Consider the following 18,657-nt stretch of genomic DNA (forward strand, 5'->3'; position numbering starts at 1 on the left):
CTCTGACAGTGCAGCACACCCTCAAGATTGTCAGCCATTCTTTTCTGTTCAAAATTCTCCATTTTCTACGATCATTTGATGGAGAGGTTAGAGTGCAAGCTCAGAGGTCATGGAGTGAACATACCCAGGCAGGGGTAATTACAGTGTTCAGGTCGACTCCCTCCATCAGACTGTGGAGAACACCTCAGGGTCACAGAGTCGGATACAGGACAATGACCCCATGAGCCACACACACACACAAACGCAGACAGTCAAGAGTAACTCACCAATCCTGTCAGTTCTTACAGCCTGAGATCCTACAGGGGATCCAGCACAGAGACTTCTAACCCAATCCTCTACCTGTTCCACGGTCTTCTCTGCATTATGGCAGCAGACACACTTTGGGATTATTCTTGCCTCTCTCTCCCTCTCTCCCTGTTCAAGTCAGAGGTATTGAGTTAAAACTATAAGCGAAAGTCAACATCAGTGAAAAGGTACAATTCTAAAGGGGGTGCAGGAACAAGAGAAATTTGGGCCTACCTGTGTACAAATCTTTGAAGCTGACAACAAATCGAAGTGGCTGTTAACCAAAGCAAGGAAGCTGTCTGTCACTGGTTAGGTTTCCCTGGTGTATTGTATTGAATTCTGGGCACCACATTTGAGGTGGGAATATCAAGACTGTGGAGAAGTTGTGAGGAGACTGACTTCTGCTACTTGGACAAGCTGACACCGTTCTTCATCCGGCACAGAAGCTGAGAGGAGATCGAATGTTTGGTGTAAGGTAATTTGGAAGAAACAGTTAGTTGTGGCTGAAGTGAAAACAAAAAATGCTGGAAATCATAGCAGGTCAAGCAGCGTCCATGGAGAGACAGCAAGCTAACATCTCGAGTCTAGATGACTCTTCATCAGAGCTGACAGGAGTTTTATTTTTGACCAGAAATGGAGGGGAGATGGGAAGAATATATTTTTAAAAATGCAGTGAGTCCATAGAATCAGAGTCCTACAGCACGGAAACAGAACCTTTGGCCCAAACTGGTCCGTGCTGATCAAAATAGTTTTTTTTTGCTACACACTACTTGAAAAGGTAGTGGAAACAGGTTCAACAGTTGGTTTAAATGTTGGGATGGTGCTAATGGCCTGGACCAATAATTTCCGAGGACAATGTTAATGTTAACATTGTGGGACACAGGTTCAAATGGCAGCACTACAGAGATTAGTAAATCAGGGATTGAAAACTTAAACATCCTCCTCCCTCAGGACAGTCTTTAAAGCAGCCCAATGTAAGCAAGCTCTCACTAGGTCCCCTGACCTCTCCTTCTATGACTCTGTTGGACTTTGATGGATCATATCATACTGGGAGGAATGTTGAGCTGGGTCACTCTGTGAAAAGGAGCTTTGGGAGGTAACTGCAAGTTTCTGCATGCTACATGCTGAGGTAGTGAGCCTGTATAGAATGGGAATTTCCATTAACTTACACCCGAAAGGAAAGACTTTCTGAATCTGGATATCTTTTGTTTTATTGGAAAGAATAGAAGGTTTATACAAATATATGATGGGTACAGAGCAACACAGATGAAAGACCAAGTTAAGCACATTCCTAGAATTATGAGGCTCTAGCAGTCAATTCTGCAAGTCAGCCACAGCACAAAACTCATGAACCAGCTCAGACACAGTCAGAGACAACTAAAAGCTCAGCAGCCAGACCCCTTCCAAAAACTACAGCCTGGAACGTTTCTCACACAGACAGCCAGCTGCTCCTATGGCCTGGGATCATCCTGTGCCAGTGTTCCAGCAGTGTCTGCTCAGCATCTTGCTGTTTGAATCTGCATGGTCACTCAATGGCTCCTCTACATCCCTATCAGCCTGACTGTGTCATCCCTTTCTAAAGAGCCCACAGCCTGGGCTGACCTCAGCTTCCCAAGTCTGGACTCACATAGTCTAGACTTCCACGGTCTGGGTCTTTCACGGCCTGGGGCTCTCTGTCTGGACTCAGCTAAGTTCGGCTCTGTGGCTGTTCAGAATGTCCTCCATCCAAAATGCAGCATGGTTTCTAACCTTTGCTGAAGGTCCAGGAGAACCTGATGGAGTTGACTGGATGTGTGCTGTACCAGAGTATTGACTCTGATTGGTAACGTCTCACTGCGTGAGGGGATCCCCATGTAACCATCCATTCCCATTATGGATGATCCCAGGGTGAGCAACAGAAGGGTGATCCTGCACTCTGGACACTCTGCAGCACCCCGCTCGCAGCACAGTTACTCCAGTTGGAGAGGTGTAATTCTTTCTGAATCACTGCACCACTCCCCGACTCTCCACCCTGGTCCTGAGCCCCACTTCCAATTGGATCTGGGAGGTCCCATCCAGCTCCTTTAGATCTGGTTCCGGTTTAGGTCCACACAGTTGGACAACAGTTTCAAGTCTCAGGGGGATGATTACCTGATTTAAAAGCGACAAACACAGAGAGAGAGAGAGAGAGAGAGAGAGATAGAGATAGAGAGAGAGTAAGAAGCAGTGAGTCAGACAGACAGACAGAGAGAGAGAGAGACAGAGACAGATGGACAGAGAGAGCGAGAGAGAGACAGAGAGGATGAGGGAGAGAGAGAGATTGAGAGAGACAGAGAGAGGAGTAGGGGAGATGGTGAGAGAGGGAGAGAGACACAGACAGACAGAGAGAAAGGGAGGGAGAGACAGAGATACAGACAGAAAGAGAAAGAGACAGAGTGTTGGAGAGAGACACAGAAGGAGAGAGAGACAGACAGAGAAAGAGGAAGAGAGACAGAAAGCTAAAGGGAAAGAGACTGACAGAGGAAGTGACACAGCAAGGAAAGACAGAGTGAGAGTGAAGGAAAGACAAAGAGGCAGAGAGAGAGTGTATTCAGGCCTGGATGACTGTCATGAAGATTCTGTTGTTGGTAAGGAAGATTATGCTGGTCGCACATAGTTCCCAGGGAATGTTCCGAAGTGGTTGGTCCGACGAGATGTACCTGCAAGGGGAGACAGAATGGCCAAGTGAATGGTCTGATTCTGCTGTGGTGCCAGGCTCAATAAACTTGGAATGTTGACATGTGGGAGCACAGAATTTACCTACAAACCAGCCATCGTCGCATTTCTCCATCACATCGACAAGGTCACCTTCCATCAGTTCCAGCTCATCGGCATTCACTGGACGGTAGTTATACAGTGCCCGGTAACTGTGACACAGAGACAATTCAGTCACACCATATCAGCTCAGCACCTCTTCTCCCAGAGAAATCCCATGCCCAGCTCCTCCATCCTCAGAGAACTGTCACTCCTTCAGGATCAGCCCATCTATATAATCCCTGCTAACAGAGTGGAGAACAGTGCCCCAGCCTGGGCTCTTGGAATGAGATCCGGCCCCTCCCCCCAGACAGTGGGATTGGATTTTCATCCCAATCTACACCTCGAACGCTGATGCAGACCTTACCAGGTATGATACCCTTGTTATTCCCTCTGATGCCATCTGATCCCACTCCCCAAAGGCGGAGTGAATGGGTTAGAGTTACTCACGGACTCCAGCTTTCAGCAATCCCAGTTCCGGTATTTCCCATCTGGTATCCTACAACCTTTGTGGGAATTCTGTGAGACTGCAGTCTGGGGTTAGCATGCACCTGAAATGGTCCAATCAACAGAGGAGAAAGAGTTGAGTTTGAGTAGCAGTAGGGTCAATGATGTCCTGACTCCACCTGAGTGCCTGTGGGGGAATACGGAGTACAGCATTTGGACCCAACCAGGGCCAAATCAGTCAAGGCACAGAGACTCCCCATGGAACCACGTGCTGCCACTCTGAGCTATCCTTCAGCAGTCTGACCCTGTGCTCTGGAAATGACACTGAAGTTTACCAGTGAAGTTCACGCAGACGTCCCTGCAGAATGCTGAAAAGGGAGGGGTTGGAAGGTGTGTTTGATGGTGTCATTTTGCTGGAGTGGCAGAAATGGCAGTAGGTGATCCTCTGATTGTGAACACTGGCAGTGTGGGAGGGAGGGGAAAGAGTGAGGGTAGAAGTGTGGAAAATTGTTGAGACACGGTGAGGGCTCTATCAGTTGTGGCAGGCGGGAATACTTGGTTGAGAGAAAAGAAAGACATGTTGGAGATGCCCTTGTTGAAGCAGGCATCATTGGAACAGACAGAGACAGAGAACCTGGGTGAATAGAATAGTGTCCTTACAGGGAACAGTGTGTGAGGAAGGATATTCAAGGTACATTGCGGGTCAATGGGTTTGCAGTTAATATTAGTGGTCAGTCTATCTCCAGAAACAGAGAAGTCGAGGAAAAGACAAGTGAAAGACAAACCAGGTGAATCTGAGGAAAGGAAGTAAATTGGAAGCAAAAGCTGACTTTTTTTCTAATTCCAGATGACAGTAGCAAGCAGCATTGATGACATCATTGAAATACCAGAGAAAGAGTTGGGATGGGAGCTCGAGTATGATTAGAACAAGGAATGTTCCACATTCCCCACAAAGATACAACTGGGAGCCATGCGGATACCTATGGCAGTACCTTCAACTCAGAGAGAAGTGAGATCATGTAAAGGAGAAGTTGTTTAGAATGAGAACAAGCTCGGCCAGGTGAAGGAGGGTGGCGCCGGATAGAGACTCTTCAAACTCTTTTGGAAGAAGTGGAGAACCTTCAGGCCATCCTGATAGAGGGTCGTGGTGGGGAACGTGGCAGTTGGGCTCGGCAGGAACTGAGGTTGGGGGGGGGGGGGCGCGAAGTGTGGGGATTGCAGAGGACGTGGCTAGGATCAGTAAGCTACAAACTGTGGAACCGCCACAAAATGTCAGAAAAATCACAGACATAACTGGGGAGAGACTGGACAAGGAGGGAAACGTTGAGATGAGAAAAGAAGCTCAGTGGGGGCTGGAACAGGCTGAAAGAATTCAGCAAGGGCAGTCCAGTTTGTAGATGTTGGAAATAAGATGGTAAAAGTTTGGTCAGTCCAGCTTTCTCCCTGGGAAGAAACGTGTTTATCCCCTCTCTGAAATAGAAAATTATTTGGAAGGTCCTTCAACTTCAATTCTGGCTTTTCATGGAACATTCCAGAGTGGATTCAAATCTATTTCGTACATTTCTTCTCAGGACTGTCATCTCCTCCAGCACAACAAGCACTCCTCGAACAGTGGCTTCCGGTGCAATCCTAAACTGAATCACACCCCATTGCTCGCTGCGCCTTCAGTTCCCTCACCTTCAAGCTCTGGGATTCCCTCCCTGTACTTCTCTACCTTGCTTTCTGCTTTTAAAGACACTCCTTAAAACTGACCCATTTCACTGAGGGTTTAGTCATCTGTTCCTCATAATCGCTTTGAATGGCTAAAATTTGTATTTTGTTTTAGAATGCTCCTTGGGACATCTTGCAACATGAAGGCTTTGTATCAATTGTGATTAAGAACCATAAATATGTGGAAATTTGGGTTCTAAAGTAGAGAAATGATGTGTAGCTTTAATTTGACTTGTATGTCTATATCGCGTGTATTAAGAAGGCCATTAAGTAGCCATGATTTCATTTTATATTTGTTATGAGATGTCTGAAGTTTGTGGATATATATATTTTGTGAGGGTTTACAGTCTTGGATAGAGCCTGAGGTGAGTAGTTCAGTGTATGAGAGAATAAAAAGGTCAAGACCATAAGACATAGGAGTGGAAGTAAGGTCATTCGACCCATCAAGTCCACTCCACCATTTAAATCATGGCTGATGGGCATTTCAACTCCACTTCCCTGCACTCTCCCCGTAGCCCTTGATTCCTTGCGAGATCAAGAATTTGTCAATCTCTGCCTTGAAGGCATCTAACGTCCCAGCCTCCACTGCACTCCATGGCAATGAATTCCACAAGCCCACCACTCTCTGGCTGAAGAAATGTCCTCTCATTTCAGTTTCAAATTTACTCCCTCTAATTTTAAGGCTGTGCCCACAGGTCCTAGTCTCCCCGCCTAACAGAAACAACTTCCTAGCGTCCACCCCTTCTAAGCCATACATTATCTTGTAAGTTTCTATTAGATCTCCCCTCAACCTTCTAAACTCTAATGAGTACAATCCCAGGATCCTTAGCTGTTCATCATACATTAAACATACCATTCCAGGGATCATCCATGTGAATATCTGCTGGACACGTTCCGGGGCTAGTATGTTCTTCCTGAGGTGTGGGGCCCAAAATTGGACACAGTATTCTAAATGGGGCCTAACTAGAACTTTATAAAGCCTCAGAAGCACATCGCTGCTTTTATATTCCAACCCTCTTGAGATAAACGACAACATTACATTCGCTTTCTTAATCACGGACTCTACCTGCAAGTTAACCTTTAGAGAATCCCGGACCAACACTCCCAGATCCCTTTGTACTTCTGCTTTACGAATTTTCTCACCATTTAGAAAATAGTCCATGCCTGTATTATTTTTTCCAAAGTGCAAAACCTCACATTTACTCACATTGAATTTCATCAGCCATTTCCTGGGCCACTCTCCTAAACTGTCTAGATCTTTCTGCAGCTTCCCCACCTCCTCAGTACTACCTGCATGTCCACCTATCCTCGTATTATTGGCAAACTTCGCCAGAATGCCCCCAGTCCCTTCGTCCAGATCATTAATATATAAGGTGAACAGCTGCGGCCCCAACACTGAACCCTGCGGGACACCACATGTCACCGGTTGCCATTCTGAAAAAGAGCCTTTCATCCCAACTCTCTCCCTCTGTCAGACAGCCAATCCTCAATCCAAGCCAGTAGCTCACCTCGAACACCATGGGCCCTCACCTTGCTCAGCAGCCTCCCGTGAGACACCTTATCAAAGGCCTTTTGGAAGTCTAGATAGATAACATCTACTGGGTTTCCCTGGTCTAACCTACTTGTTACCTCTTCAAAGAATTCTAACAGGTTTGTCAGGCACGACCTCCCCTTACTAAATCCATGCTGACTTGTTCTAATCTGACTCTGCACTTCCAGGAATTTAGAAATCTCATCCTTGACAATGGATTCTAGAATTTTGCCAACAACCGAAGTTAGGCTAATCGGCCATAATTTTCCATCTTTTGCCTTGATCCTTTCTTAAACAAGGGGGTTACAACAGCCATTTTCCAATCATCTGGGACTTTCTCAGACTCCAGTGACTTTTGAAAGATCACGACCAAAGCCTCTGCTATTTCCTCAGCCACCTCCCTCAGAACTCTAGGATGGAGCCCCATCGGGGCCAGGGGATTTATCAATTTTTAGACCTTTTAGCTTTTCTAGCACTTTCTCTTTTGTAATGCCTACCATGCTCAACTCTGCCCCCGACTCTCCCTAATTGTTGGCATACTACTCATGTCTTCCACTGTGAAGACTGACGCAAAGTACTTATTAAGTTCTTCAGCTATTCCCTTATCTCCCATCACTAGCCTTCCAGCATCAATTTGGAGCGGCCCAATATCTACTTTTGCCTCTCGTTTGTTTCTTATGTAGTAAAAGTTACTTTCAATATCATTTCTAATATTACTAGCTAGCCTACCTTCACATTAGATCCTCTCCTTCCTAACTGCTCTCTTTGTTATCCTCTGTTTGTTTTTGTAGCCTTCCCAATCTTCTGATTTCCCAGTGCTCTTGGCCACTTTATAGGCTGTCTCTTTTTCTTTGATATATTTCCTGACTTCCATTGTCAGCCGTGGCTGTCTAATCCTACCCCGAATAATCTTTCTTTTCTTTGGGATGAACCTCTGTACTGTGTCCTCAATTACACCCAGAAACTCCTGCCATTGTTGCTCTACTGTCATCCCCGCTAGGCTCTACTTCCAGTTGATTTTTGTCAATTCCTCTCTCATGCCCCTGTAATTACCTTTATTTAACTGTAACACCATTACAACCGATTTTGCTTTCTCTCTTTCAAACTGCAGACTGAACTCTATCATATTACAATCGCTCCCTCCTAAGTGTTCCCTTACTTTAAGGTCTTTTACAATAAACGAACTGCTCTTATCCAGTGACAAGAGCCCAGCAGAAACAGATAGAACAATTCTGGTCAAGCAGTGCGAGGAGATTCACTCAAAGCAAAAAGGTGGTTTCAGTTCAGCTGTCTCCATCAAGGTCAGGGGGTGGCGTAAACCCCTCAGAGTTTTAAGGGAAAGCAGTCCAGAAACTGAAAACTGTTGAAGCTGAGGGTATGAAAAGCCTATGTGTTTGCTCTGAATGTGCATAGAAGATAGTGAGAAGGAAGTTCTGGAAACAACACACCAATGGGACAAGGAATATTAAAGTGGAGAAATGATAACACTACACCAAGGTTTGAATATTCTGTAAGATAGCTGTTCACTGTAAAAGTGTTGAAAAATTATTTATAACAGCTTTTCAAACAGTTCTTGTATTATGTAATTTAGTTGGTGTTTTCTTTTACTTTTTCATATAATTAACATTACTTTTTTTACTTAAAGTACATTGGCAGCCTCTTGTGAAGGCATTCAGGGTCTATAAACAAAAAGCAGAAGTAAAACTTATCAAACCAGATCTAATTTCTCCAACTTTACAGAGACTAGGATGATAACACAACTCAAGTTGTTGCAATTCCTCACCTGGGCAGAAAGCACTGGTTGCAGGTTAGAAGATGCAGTTGCCATGGTTCCTGAGCCTACTGCCAGCTGACGAGGTGATGACTGGAGCTGCCAGGAGAGAGGGTCAACAGGACCACCTCCATGCTGACTGGTTGACAAATCTGGCACTGCGTGCTGATTGGTGTTCGATGCTACAACTGTCTGCTGTCTGGTGGTTGGCATTGGTACGGAGTAGTGATTGGCTGGTCGTTTGGTCAACGAAGCTGTGCCCTCCATTTTTGCAGAGATGGATGAGGTGGGGGAATAATACTGGGCTGGCAGAGTTGAAGAAGTATTGGGGTAATGCTGGGTTACAGGAGTGGGTGAAGTAGTGGGGTAATGCTGGGTTGGTAGAGTTAGTGAAGTGTTCAGATATTGCTGGGTAATGGTGGTAGAGGAGGTTTCCAGGTATTGCTGGACTGGGAAAGATGCTGAGCTGATGGGAAATAGTTGGGTTTTTGGGAGAGGTTCAGGGAAGGTTTTCAGGTATTGCTGGGCTGGGAGAGATGGTGAGCTGTTGGGAAATGGTTGGGTTTTTGGGAGAGGGTCAGGGGAAGTTTTCAGGTATTGCTGGGCTGGGAGAGATGCTGAGCTGATGGGAAATGGTTGGGTTTTTGAGAGAGGGTCGGGGGAGGTTTTCAGGTATTGCTGGGCTGGGAGGGATGCTGAGCTGATGGGAAATGGTTGGGTTTTTGGGAGAGGTTCAGGAGAGGTTTTCAGGTATTGCTGGGCTGGGAGAGATGCTGAGCTGTTGGGAAATGGTTGGGTTTTTGGGAGAGGTTCAGGGGAGGTTTTCAGGTATTGCTGGGCTGGGAGAGATGTTGAGCTGTTGGGAAATGGTTGGGTTTTTGGGAGAGGGTCAAGGGAAGTTTTCAGGTATTGCTGGGCGGGGAGAGATGGTGAGCTGTTGGGAAATGGTTGGGTTTTTGGGAGAGGGTCGGGGGAGGTTTTCAGGTATTGCTGGGCTGGGAGAGATGCTAAGGTGTTGTCACGAGATAGGGTTGAGGGGCTTGGTGAAATATTGCAATGTTGCTGCATTGGTGAGATTGGTGGACTACAGGGGGTCTGCTGACTTTGGGAGATTGGGACTGAGCCAATGGCATTTTTGACTTTAGGACTTTTCACTATTTGTACGTAATTGGCTGGAAAGATTCCTTGCCGGCTGGTGCCTGTTATTCTTCCCTCGAACCAATTGTCATCGACTCTTCGCATCAATGAGATTATTTCACCCTGACACACAAAACAAATAATCAGATGAGGAGTTCTTGACTGGGGTGAAATATTGCCCAACTCCAACGCCAACTCCGCTCATTTGCTGTACACTCCCTCATCCACATGGTTATCACCGCCATAGCTGACAATTCTATTGGTCATTTGGATGGCCTCATGTATTCTGGCCTCTATTAATTCCATTATCCAATAGCCCCGGGTTCAATAACTTGGATTGCCTTGCAGTTAAGCAATACCTCCACTTGAAAATTCTCATCCCTGTTTTCAAATTGCTCATCGCTTACCATCTCTGGATTCTCCTTCAGCTCTGTAACTTTCAAGGATCTCTATAGCTTTATGAAGTGTGGCTTCTTGCATATTCCCAGTTTCCATTGCTCTATCCTCAGCGTCATGACTTCAGCTGCCTGGTTCCTAAAACTCTCCACACCTCTATTTCCCTCCTCACCTTTAACAGACTCCATAAAACCAACCACTTTGATGAAACTCTTATACATCTGTCCTGAAATACCCTGATGTGACTTAGTGCCAAAACCTTTCCTTGATAACTGCTCCTGGGAAGTTGGGTAGTTTTACAAAATTAAAGGTAGTATGTACATTTGCCATTGTAATTGTTGATGATCCTACAAGATGCTGTGATCGGTTGCATCCAGAAACATGGACAATCCTCAAACTAGAATTCACTTTAATCTTCAGAAACTGGGATTATTTGATAGGTGTCTTGAAATTTATGAAAAGATGTTGAAAGGATTAAAGGGAAGTAGAAAAGGATCTTGTGGAGAGATGGAGACTCAAAACAGAAATACAAGTGAGTCACAAAGAAATCTATTGGGGGAAGAGACAGGGATGTACTCGTTTAGAGCAGAGACACTGGGAGGAATCAGTTCGGCTGAATATGTTGTGACAGTGCTGTCTATATTAATGATGCCTGCAATAAGATGGACATTCTGCTAACACTAGTTAAATATGATTCCTCAACATGGATCACTCTGTCAATGTGGTTACCGTCCAGGCTCGAACTACAGTCGCAGGTCAACTTTTTGAACTTTCCAACTTTCTCCTCAACCAAATTTCTCACCAGGCCCTGCACATCTGCATCAATTCCTTTCCAGCCCAGTATTCAAAGGCCAGGCCCAGGCTGTGCAGAGTTTTGCCCTTGTCCTTGGCTCACTTCCGTCCTGAACAAAGCTCTCCTAAAGTGATGCTTTCCATGTTCTGGACAGCCTTGTGTTAAGCATCGCCGTGTATGACTCACATTCACACAGAAATCTCTGGGATATTTGCTGTGGAAGACAACAGTGGGTGTGATTGGCAAGCCTGTTTTTTCAGGGCCCCTGCTCAGCCAACTTTCTGTTTCTGTTTCTGCTTACCCCTTCCCCTGACCCTCAGTTGGCAGTGTCAATGTCCTTGCTTGCAGGTGTCCTTGAGCCAGAGGTCTGGCTGCCAAGATGGTGGGACCCAATGGTCAGCTCACTATAAGAAAAACCAGCTAGTATACAGTGAATGGGTCCCAACCACTATAGATCTTATTGGCTTAGCTTATGTCAGTGATCTTGTCTGGCTAAGACAGGCCAAGGGTTTCTGAGACACAGAAGGTGGAAACAGCTCATCCTTTTGCTGATGACACTAAGATTGGTGGAGTAGCAGACAGTGAAGGGGACTGTCAGAGATTACAGCAGAATATAGATAGATTGGAGAGTTGGGCAGTTAAATGGCAGATGGCGTTCAATCCAGGCAAATGTGAGGTGATGCATTTTGGAAGATCTAATTCACGAGCAAATTATACAATAAATGGACAAGTCTTGGGGAAAATTGATGAATAGAGAGATAGGGGTGTTCGGGTCCATTGTTCCCTGAAGGTGACAACACGGGTCAATAGGGTGGTCAAGAAGGCATACGGCATGCTTTCCTTCATTGGACGGGGTATTGAGTACAAGAGTTGGCAGGTCATGTTGCAGTTGTATAAGACTTTGGTTCGGCCACATTTGGAGTACTGTGTGCAGTTCTAGTCGCCACATTACCAAAAGGATGTGGATGCTTTGGAGAGGGTGCAGAGGAGGTTCACCAGGATGTTGCCTGGTATGGAGGGTGCTAGCTATGAAGAGAGGTTGAGTAGATTAGGATTATTTTCATTAGAAAGACGGAGATTGAGGGAGGACCTGATTGAGATCTATAAAATCATGAGGGGTATAGACAGGGTGTATAGCAAAAAGCTTTTTCCCAGAGTAGGGGATTCAATTACTAGGGGTCATGAGTTCAAGGTGAGAGGAAGAAAGTTTAAGGGAGATATGCGTGGAAAGTTCTTTACACAGAGGGTGGTGGGTGCCAGGAACGTGTTGCCAGTGGAGATGGTAGATGCAGACACGATAGTGTCTTTTAAGATGTATCTGGACAGATACACGGATGGGCAGGGAGCAAAGGGGTACAGACCCTTAGAAAATAGATGACAGGTTTAGACAGAGGATCTCGATCGATCGACACAGACTTGGAGGGCTGAGGGGCCTGTTCCTGTCCTGTAATTTTCTTTGTTCTTTTCTCCTACCAAACATATGGTTCCCAGGCCTCACTACTGTAGGAGTGAACTGAGGATAGGCGTTTCGTAGACTCACAGTGTGGTGCTCTTGATCAAGTTGCTATTAGTCAGCTCAGATGTAGCACTGCAGCTTTTGTGGTACATTTGTTGATTTCAGCATCAGGTGACAGATTGCTGGGAGCTGAAGAACTGAGAAGGCACTTTGTCAGTATTGATGCGATGAAAGAATGGACTGTGACATTGATCTTCCTGATGTTGGTGGTTGAAGTAAATCCCTTTCCACATGTGACAGAATTTATCCGTTAGTGCTGAAAATGTTCCTCAGCGTGGGATTGTCAGTGTTAAGCAGCTCATGGATGACAACTTGACACAACTTTGTCCTGTCTCAAGCAAGCACAACTTTCTGTATCATCAGGGAGATATTGTCTGTCGATGAGCTGAAGGCACATGAGAGCAGCAAAGAGAAAAATATGCCAAGGAATGTCAGTGTCAGAACATAGACCTGTTTGACTGCAGCACAGACTCGAAGTTTTCCAATGTTGTCCAATCCACCATATTGTTACCGATACAGCAGGTCACAGTGAGGACTCCAATGGGCTGCAAATTTTCTCCAGCTATTCAAATAGACCACCTCTCTCCACGTTTGTGTGCCTTAGTGAGATTGATGAAGGTAATATATCATTGCTTCCTTTGTTCAAAACATTTCTGTCGCAGCTGTTAGACTGAGATGACCATGTCAATTGGACATCTTCTCATTCTGAAACCACAGGCTGACAAAAATAATGTGAGCAAGTACTTTTTCCATGATGTGCAGCAGCAGGGAGGTCAGTTGATAGTTGTTGCAAGTCGCTATGGTCACCCTTGTCCTGGGGCAGGGTCACAAACTTTTCATCACACATTCCTTACGACACTGCCCTCTCCCTGCAGTTCAGACCAGGAAGTTTATGCAGATACTGCGAGATTGCTGGCTTCCCTTCTCCATGAGCTGTGATGGTGTAGTACCAACTGCTCCACTGTAGCTTTGATATCCATCACAACAGGCAGATTCTCTGTGATGTCTATACAGTTCTCTCCATGATGGTGTTCTCACTATCGTCTAATGATGGTAGTGTTCGACTCCAGTTTAGAAACGTTGTACAGGCTGGGTCAGTAAGACAATGCGGGCATTGGGAACATTGTCAAAAATCTGGCGAAGTGCAGAAAATGCACGACTGCTCCAACACTCACTGAACCTGAAATGGCTCGACTGTAACTTCCTGCTGCCTGAATTAATCTCTCTGCAAATCTCCACATTCCCACAAGATGGTGCTGAGACATAGGCCAAGGAAGCCTAAGGGTGAAGGAGAGAGTGAAAGTGTGAGGCAGAGACTGACAGAGAGTGAGAGAGAGAGAGATAGAGACAGAGAATGATATAGCGCAAGAGGAGAACAGTCATCCCATTATACTTGTGCAAGCTCTGCTCTCTGTCCACATGAGATAATGGGAACTGCAGATGCTGGAGAATTCCAAGATAATAAAATGTGAGGCTGGATGAACACAGCAGGCCAAGCAGCATCTCAGGAGCACAAAAGCTGACATTTCGGGCCTGGACCCTTCATCAGACAGGGGGATGGGGAGAGGGAACTGGAATAAATAGGGAGAGAGGGGGAGGCGGACCGAAGATGGAGAGTAAAGAAGATAGGTGGAGAGAGTATAGGTGGGGAGGTAGGGAGGGGATGGGTCAGTCCAGGGAAGACGGACAGGTCAAGGAGGTGGGATGAGGTTAGTAGGTAGATGGGGGTGCGGCTTGGGGTGGGAGGAAGGGATGGGTGAGAGGAAGAACCTGTTAGGGAGGCAGAGACAGGTTGGACTGGTTTTGGGATGCAGTGGGTGGGGGGGAAGAGCTGGGCTGGTTGTGTGGTGCAGTGGGGGGAGGGGACGAACTGGGCTGGTTTAGGGATGCAGAAGGGGAAGGGGAGATTTTGAAACTGGTGAAGTCCACATTGATACCATTAGGCTGCAGGGTTCCCAGGCGGAATATGAGTTGCTGTTCCTGCAACCTTGGGTGGCATCATTGTGGCAGTGCAGGAGGCCCATGATGGACATGTCATCTAGAGAATGGGAGGGGGAGTGGAAATGGTTTGCGACTGGGAGCTGCAGTTGTTTGTTGCGAACTGAGCGGAGGTGTTCTGCAAAGCGGTCTCCAAGCCTTCGCTTGGTTTCTCCAATGTAGAGGAAGCCACACCGGGTACAGTGGATGCAGTATACCACATTGGCAGATGTGCAGGTGAACCTCTGCTTAATGCTGAAGCAGAGGTTCACCTGCACATCTGCCAATGTGGTATACTGCATCCACTGTACCCGGTGTGGCTTCCTCTACATTGGGGAAACCAAGCGGAGGCTTGGAGACCGCTTTGCAGAACACCTCCGCTCAGTTCGCAACAAACATCTGCAACTCCCAGTCGCAAACCATTTCCACTCCCCCTCCCATTCTCTAGATGACATGTCCATCGTGGGCCTCCTGCACTGACACAATGATGCCACCCGAAGGTTGCAGGAACAGCAACTCATATTCCGCCTGGGAACCCTGCAGCCTAATGGTATCAATGTGGACTTCACCAGTTTCAAAATCTCCCCTTCCCCTACTGCATCCCTAAACCAGCCCAGTTCGTCCCCTCCCCCCACTGCACCACACAACCAGCCCAGCTCTTCCCCCCCACCCACTGCATCCCAATACCAGTCCAACCTGTCTCTGCCTCCCTAACCGGTTCTTCCTCTCACCCATCCCTTCCTCCCACCCCAAGCCGCACCCCCATCTACCTACTAACCTCATCCCACCTCCTTGACCTGTCCGTCTTCCCTGGACTGACCTATCCCCTCCCTACCTCCCCACCTATACTCTCTCCACCTATCTTCTTTACTCTCCATCTTCGGTCCGCCTCCCCCTCTCTCCCTATTTATTCCAGTTCCCTCTCCCCATCCCCCTGTCTGATGAAGGGTCCAGGCCCGAAACATCAGCTTTTGTGCTCCTGAGATGCTGCTTGGCCTGCTGTGTTCATCCAGCCTCACATTTTATTATCTCTGTCCCCATGACCCATTTTCCCGTGGACACTGATATTGTCACTCTCATTTGAAGAACTATCATGTTCCCAACAATCTGTATTTACTCAGGTACTTTTGTTAAATTGAAGCTTTTCAAACACACACCTTGCGAAAGGAGAGCTCCACACTCAAATTGCCTTTGAAGTTGAATATAGCAACAGCTTCTCCATACTCCAGGATTTGGATGGGTGGGCTCTTAATTGGTGTTGGTCTCTCAGTGTCAGGAATAAACTGAAAGAGGACAGCAAGAGATGGAAACCAGTTAGTTGATGATGGAGAACTGAGTCGATATGGGGAAAAGGCAAGAGATAGGCTGTCGCTAACGATGGGCCGAATGCATGGGCCGTTGTAACAATTCTGTGATTGTGTGACCCCTTTGAGTGTGGGATCACAGTGAAATTTCACAGCTCCCTCATTGCTTGATACTGTGCTGTTAGGGTAGATGATTGCTGGACTCCTAATCCAGACATCCAGATAATGTTCTGGGGACCTGGGTTGAAATAATCCAATACAAATCAGGATTTAGGAGTCTGATGATGACTGTGAAACTGTTGATTGTTTGAAAAATCCATGTGGTTCTATATATCCTTTAGGAAAGGAAATCTGCCACCTTTGTGTGGTCTGGCCTACACGTGACTCCAGATCCACAGCAATGTGGTTAACCCTTACACTGCCCTCTGGAGAATTAGGGAAGGGCAATAAATGCTGGCCTGGCCAGCAACGCCCTCATCCTGTGAATGAATGAGGAAAAAAACATGATTCTGCTGGGTCCAGCGATCCCAGTCCCTCCGTACGCGTGTAACTTTCTAGTGGGGAGCATGGGAAAAGGAGTAGGCCACTCAGCCCTTTGAGACAGCCTGGTGGAGTTCTTTGTCCTGGGAGCAAGGAACTGGTCATCGTGTGGAACTTGCAGTTCACCCAGAAATGGGTTAGTTTTCGTCCAGAGCGATTCTCCTTGTGTGAGACAGGATGATGAACAAGTTGAAAATCAGGCTAGAACATCCTACCTCAACATAAGATGTTGGGAAGATCCCGACCCTCCCATGGTGCTCCCCCTTCAGCCAGTTCTGGTCGAGTACTTTGTGAATGTAAACAACATCTCCCTTCTGAAGAGTAAGTTCCCTGGAGAGCAAACCATATAAATCATGTCAAAGCAATGGTTGAAGGTGACAGGATGCCCATCATTCAAAGAGAAATGTCTGCAACACAAGACACCGAGCAGCCAATGTCAAACCCTATCATGACCCAAAAAGGTGTGAGAGGAACATCTCCAGAGAGTGGAGTCCTCAGAAAAAGAGGATGGATTTCCTCAGGCATTTACCTCCCACTCTTCTGGCTCCTAACAATTCAGTCTGAATATAGACTTCATGTGCCATCCCAGTAACTGAACAGCCTTCAGTTACAGACTGGCCAACAGCATCCATTCAAACACCAGCACTCAATCACTGAATCCATGTATGAGAAGGTGAGGGAGTTACTGGTTACTGGTTTCTCTGACTCACGGTGCCAACACCAGCTTTAATACTGCTTTGTGCCAAATGGGCACAGCTGGTCCTGCAGAGGGACTAGTTCCAGCTTTCATTGGGTCTCAGGCCCACCTGACCTTATGGTGATCATATCTCAGTCTCATGGATTCTGGCATGTTCGACTTACTTTGCAGATTCAGCCTGGAAATCAAACTTGGCTCGCGCTGCCTTCATCTGTGAAAAGAAGGAGGACAGATTAGGAGGAGGGAACTGTCTGTGGGGATTAAGCACCCAGCCTGGTTCTGAATAAAAAATGACTGATTCAATTGAATTTTTTTCTGTTCTTTATTCTTTCACAGGATTAATGTCTCACTGGCAAGGGCAGCATTTATTGTCCAGAGACCATTTTAAGACACATTGCCATGTGTCTTGTGTCACGTACAGGCGAGGAGGGGTAAGGATGGCTGACTTCCTTCCCTTTAAGACAGTAGTGAAACAGATAGGTTTTATGACAACTGATGTAGTTCCATTGGTGATCATCATTAGCCAGATCTTCAACTCAAATCTATTCACTGAATTCACAATCAAACAAACACAGGGTAGAGTTCCCTCTAGTCCTTTAAACTGACAATAAAGATTTCTCTACACTGATCCCAACAACCACTCCCAGAAAAGACAGAGCATGTTAGACAGAGCATATAGCTCCCTTTATTCAGTTTAACTGAATGTGAAGTTCTCTCTTTAAAAAGAGAAAAGAACTGCAGGTGCTGTAAATCAGGAACAAAAACAAAGTTGTTGGAAAAGCTCGGCAGGTCTGGCAGCATCTGTGAAGGAAAAAATGTTAACTCTGTTTTTTCTTTTACGGATGCTGCCAGACCTGCTGAGCTTTTCCAGCAACTTTGTTTTGTTCCTGAAGTTCTCTCGACTCTCTTAGAGATCCCTGTATGCTATCTGAAACAAACATATCCAGAACAGGGCTGGATCCAGAATAAAGCTCCCTCTGCACTGTTACGTTCTTTGAAAGAGTGCTTGGGATTTTTTTAACCACCTTAGAATTGTTGATCTGAAAAGCAGTATTGTAGACAGTGCAGCACTCTGTCAGTCTTGGTCTATTGTCAAGCGGTATAGTCTGGTCTATAGGCTGCAGTGGTCTTTGAATCTTCTGATTTGAAAATACTGTCTTCTGTTGCCAGTATGTTTCCTGTGTGCGACTTCCACGTTTTTGGAAGGATATACACCTGTCCAGTTGATAGGGAATATTGTTTGTTCAGTTTATTTCCCTGAAGTGCGCTGGGGAAGGTTTCACGGCTGTTCAACCAATCCCAGTGACCCAGGACCAAAGTTCACCTTCCTGACTGGCTGTACCTGGAGTTAACAATTATCACTGAGCAATGAGATCTGAGGACTGTTACCGCTGCCCAGCCTGGTCTTTGAGCTTACCTTTCTCATTTCAGAGGTGTGTGGCCGATCTGACAAGTTGTCCTGTCTTCCATCAGGACTGTTCCCATTATTCACGCAGCCCCGAGCACCTACAAAGAAAGAGAAAGGAAAGGCTAACATTCCCATCGCACCTTTCACCATTGCAGATGTGGAGCCATGGTTGTCACATCAGAAACAGGAGATTCTTTAACAGCTGCCCTCAGAGACAGCATCTCTAACAGTGCAGTACTCTGACAGAATTACACAGGGACTGTCAGTCCGCACTGTGTATCCTGGGGGTTAATACTTACCTCTCAACAATGGGACTAAAAAGGGTTATCTGGTTCTTGTTCTATAATTGGATGGATGTGAGAGGGTTAATCTG

At 46.3% G+C, this 18,657-nt stretch overlaps 1 protein-coding gene across 6 annotated transcripts in view; it reads right to left on the minus strand.

Moving 5' to 3' along the window:
• Nucleotides 1–268: 268 nt before the first annotated feature.
• sorbs3 (sorbin and SH3 domain containing 3) overlaps nucleotides 269–18,657 on the minus strand; it is a 79,006-nt gene continuing 60,617 nt past the window's right edge. For all 6 annotated transcript variants that reach the window (XM_059641208.1, XM_048523106.2, XM_048523101.2 and 3 more), the window contains 9 exons: nucleotides 18,294–18,382; nucleotides 17,041–17,087; nucleotides 16,395–16,509; nucleotides 15,493–15,618; nucleotides 8,529–9,776; nucleotides 3,508–3,608; nucleotides 3,064–3,170; nucleotides 520–2,963; nucleotides 269–414 (listed from right to left, as the gene is read on the minus strand). In XM_059641208.1, the coding sequence (XP_059497191.1) occupies nucleotides 2,902–2,963; nucleotides 3,064–3,170; nucleotides 3,508–3,608; nucleotides 8,529–9,776; nucleotides 15,493–15,618; nucleotides 16,395–16,509; nucleotides 17,041–17,087; nucleotides 18,294–18,382 (1,895 nt within the window). In that variant the 3' untranslated portion in view covers nucleotides 269–414; nucleotides 520–2,901. The remainder of the gene's footprint in view (nucleotides 415–519; nucleotides 2,964–3,063; nucleotides 3,171–3,507; nucleotides 3,609–8,528; nucleotides 9,777–15,492; nucleotides 15,619–16,394; nucleotides 16,510–17,040; nucleotides 17,088–18,293; nucleotides 18,383–18,657) is intronic.

The sequence above is a fragment of the Stegostoma tigrinum genome, chromosome 40 (assembly GCF_030684315.1).
Source record: "Stegostoma tigrinum isolate sSteTig4 chromosome 40, sSteTig4.hap1, whole genome shotgun sequence".
In the NCBI taxonomy this organism is placed as follows: domain Eukaryota; kingdom Metazoa; phylum Chordata; class Chondrichthyes; order Orectolobiformes; family Stegostomatidae; genus Stegostoma; species Stegostoma tigrinum.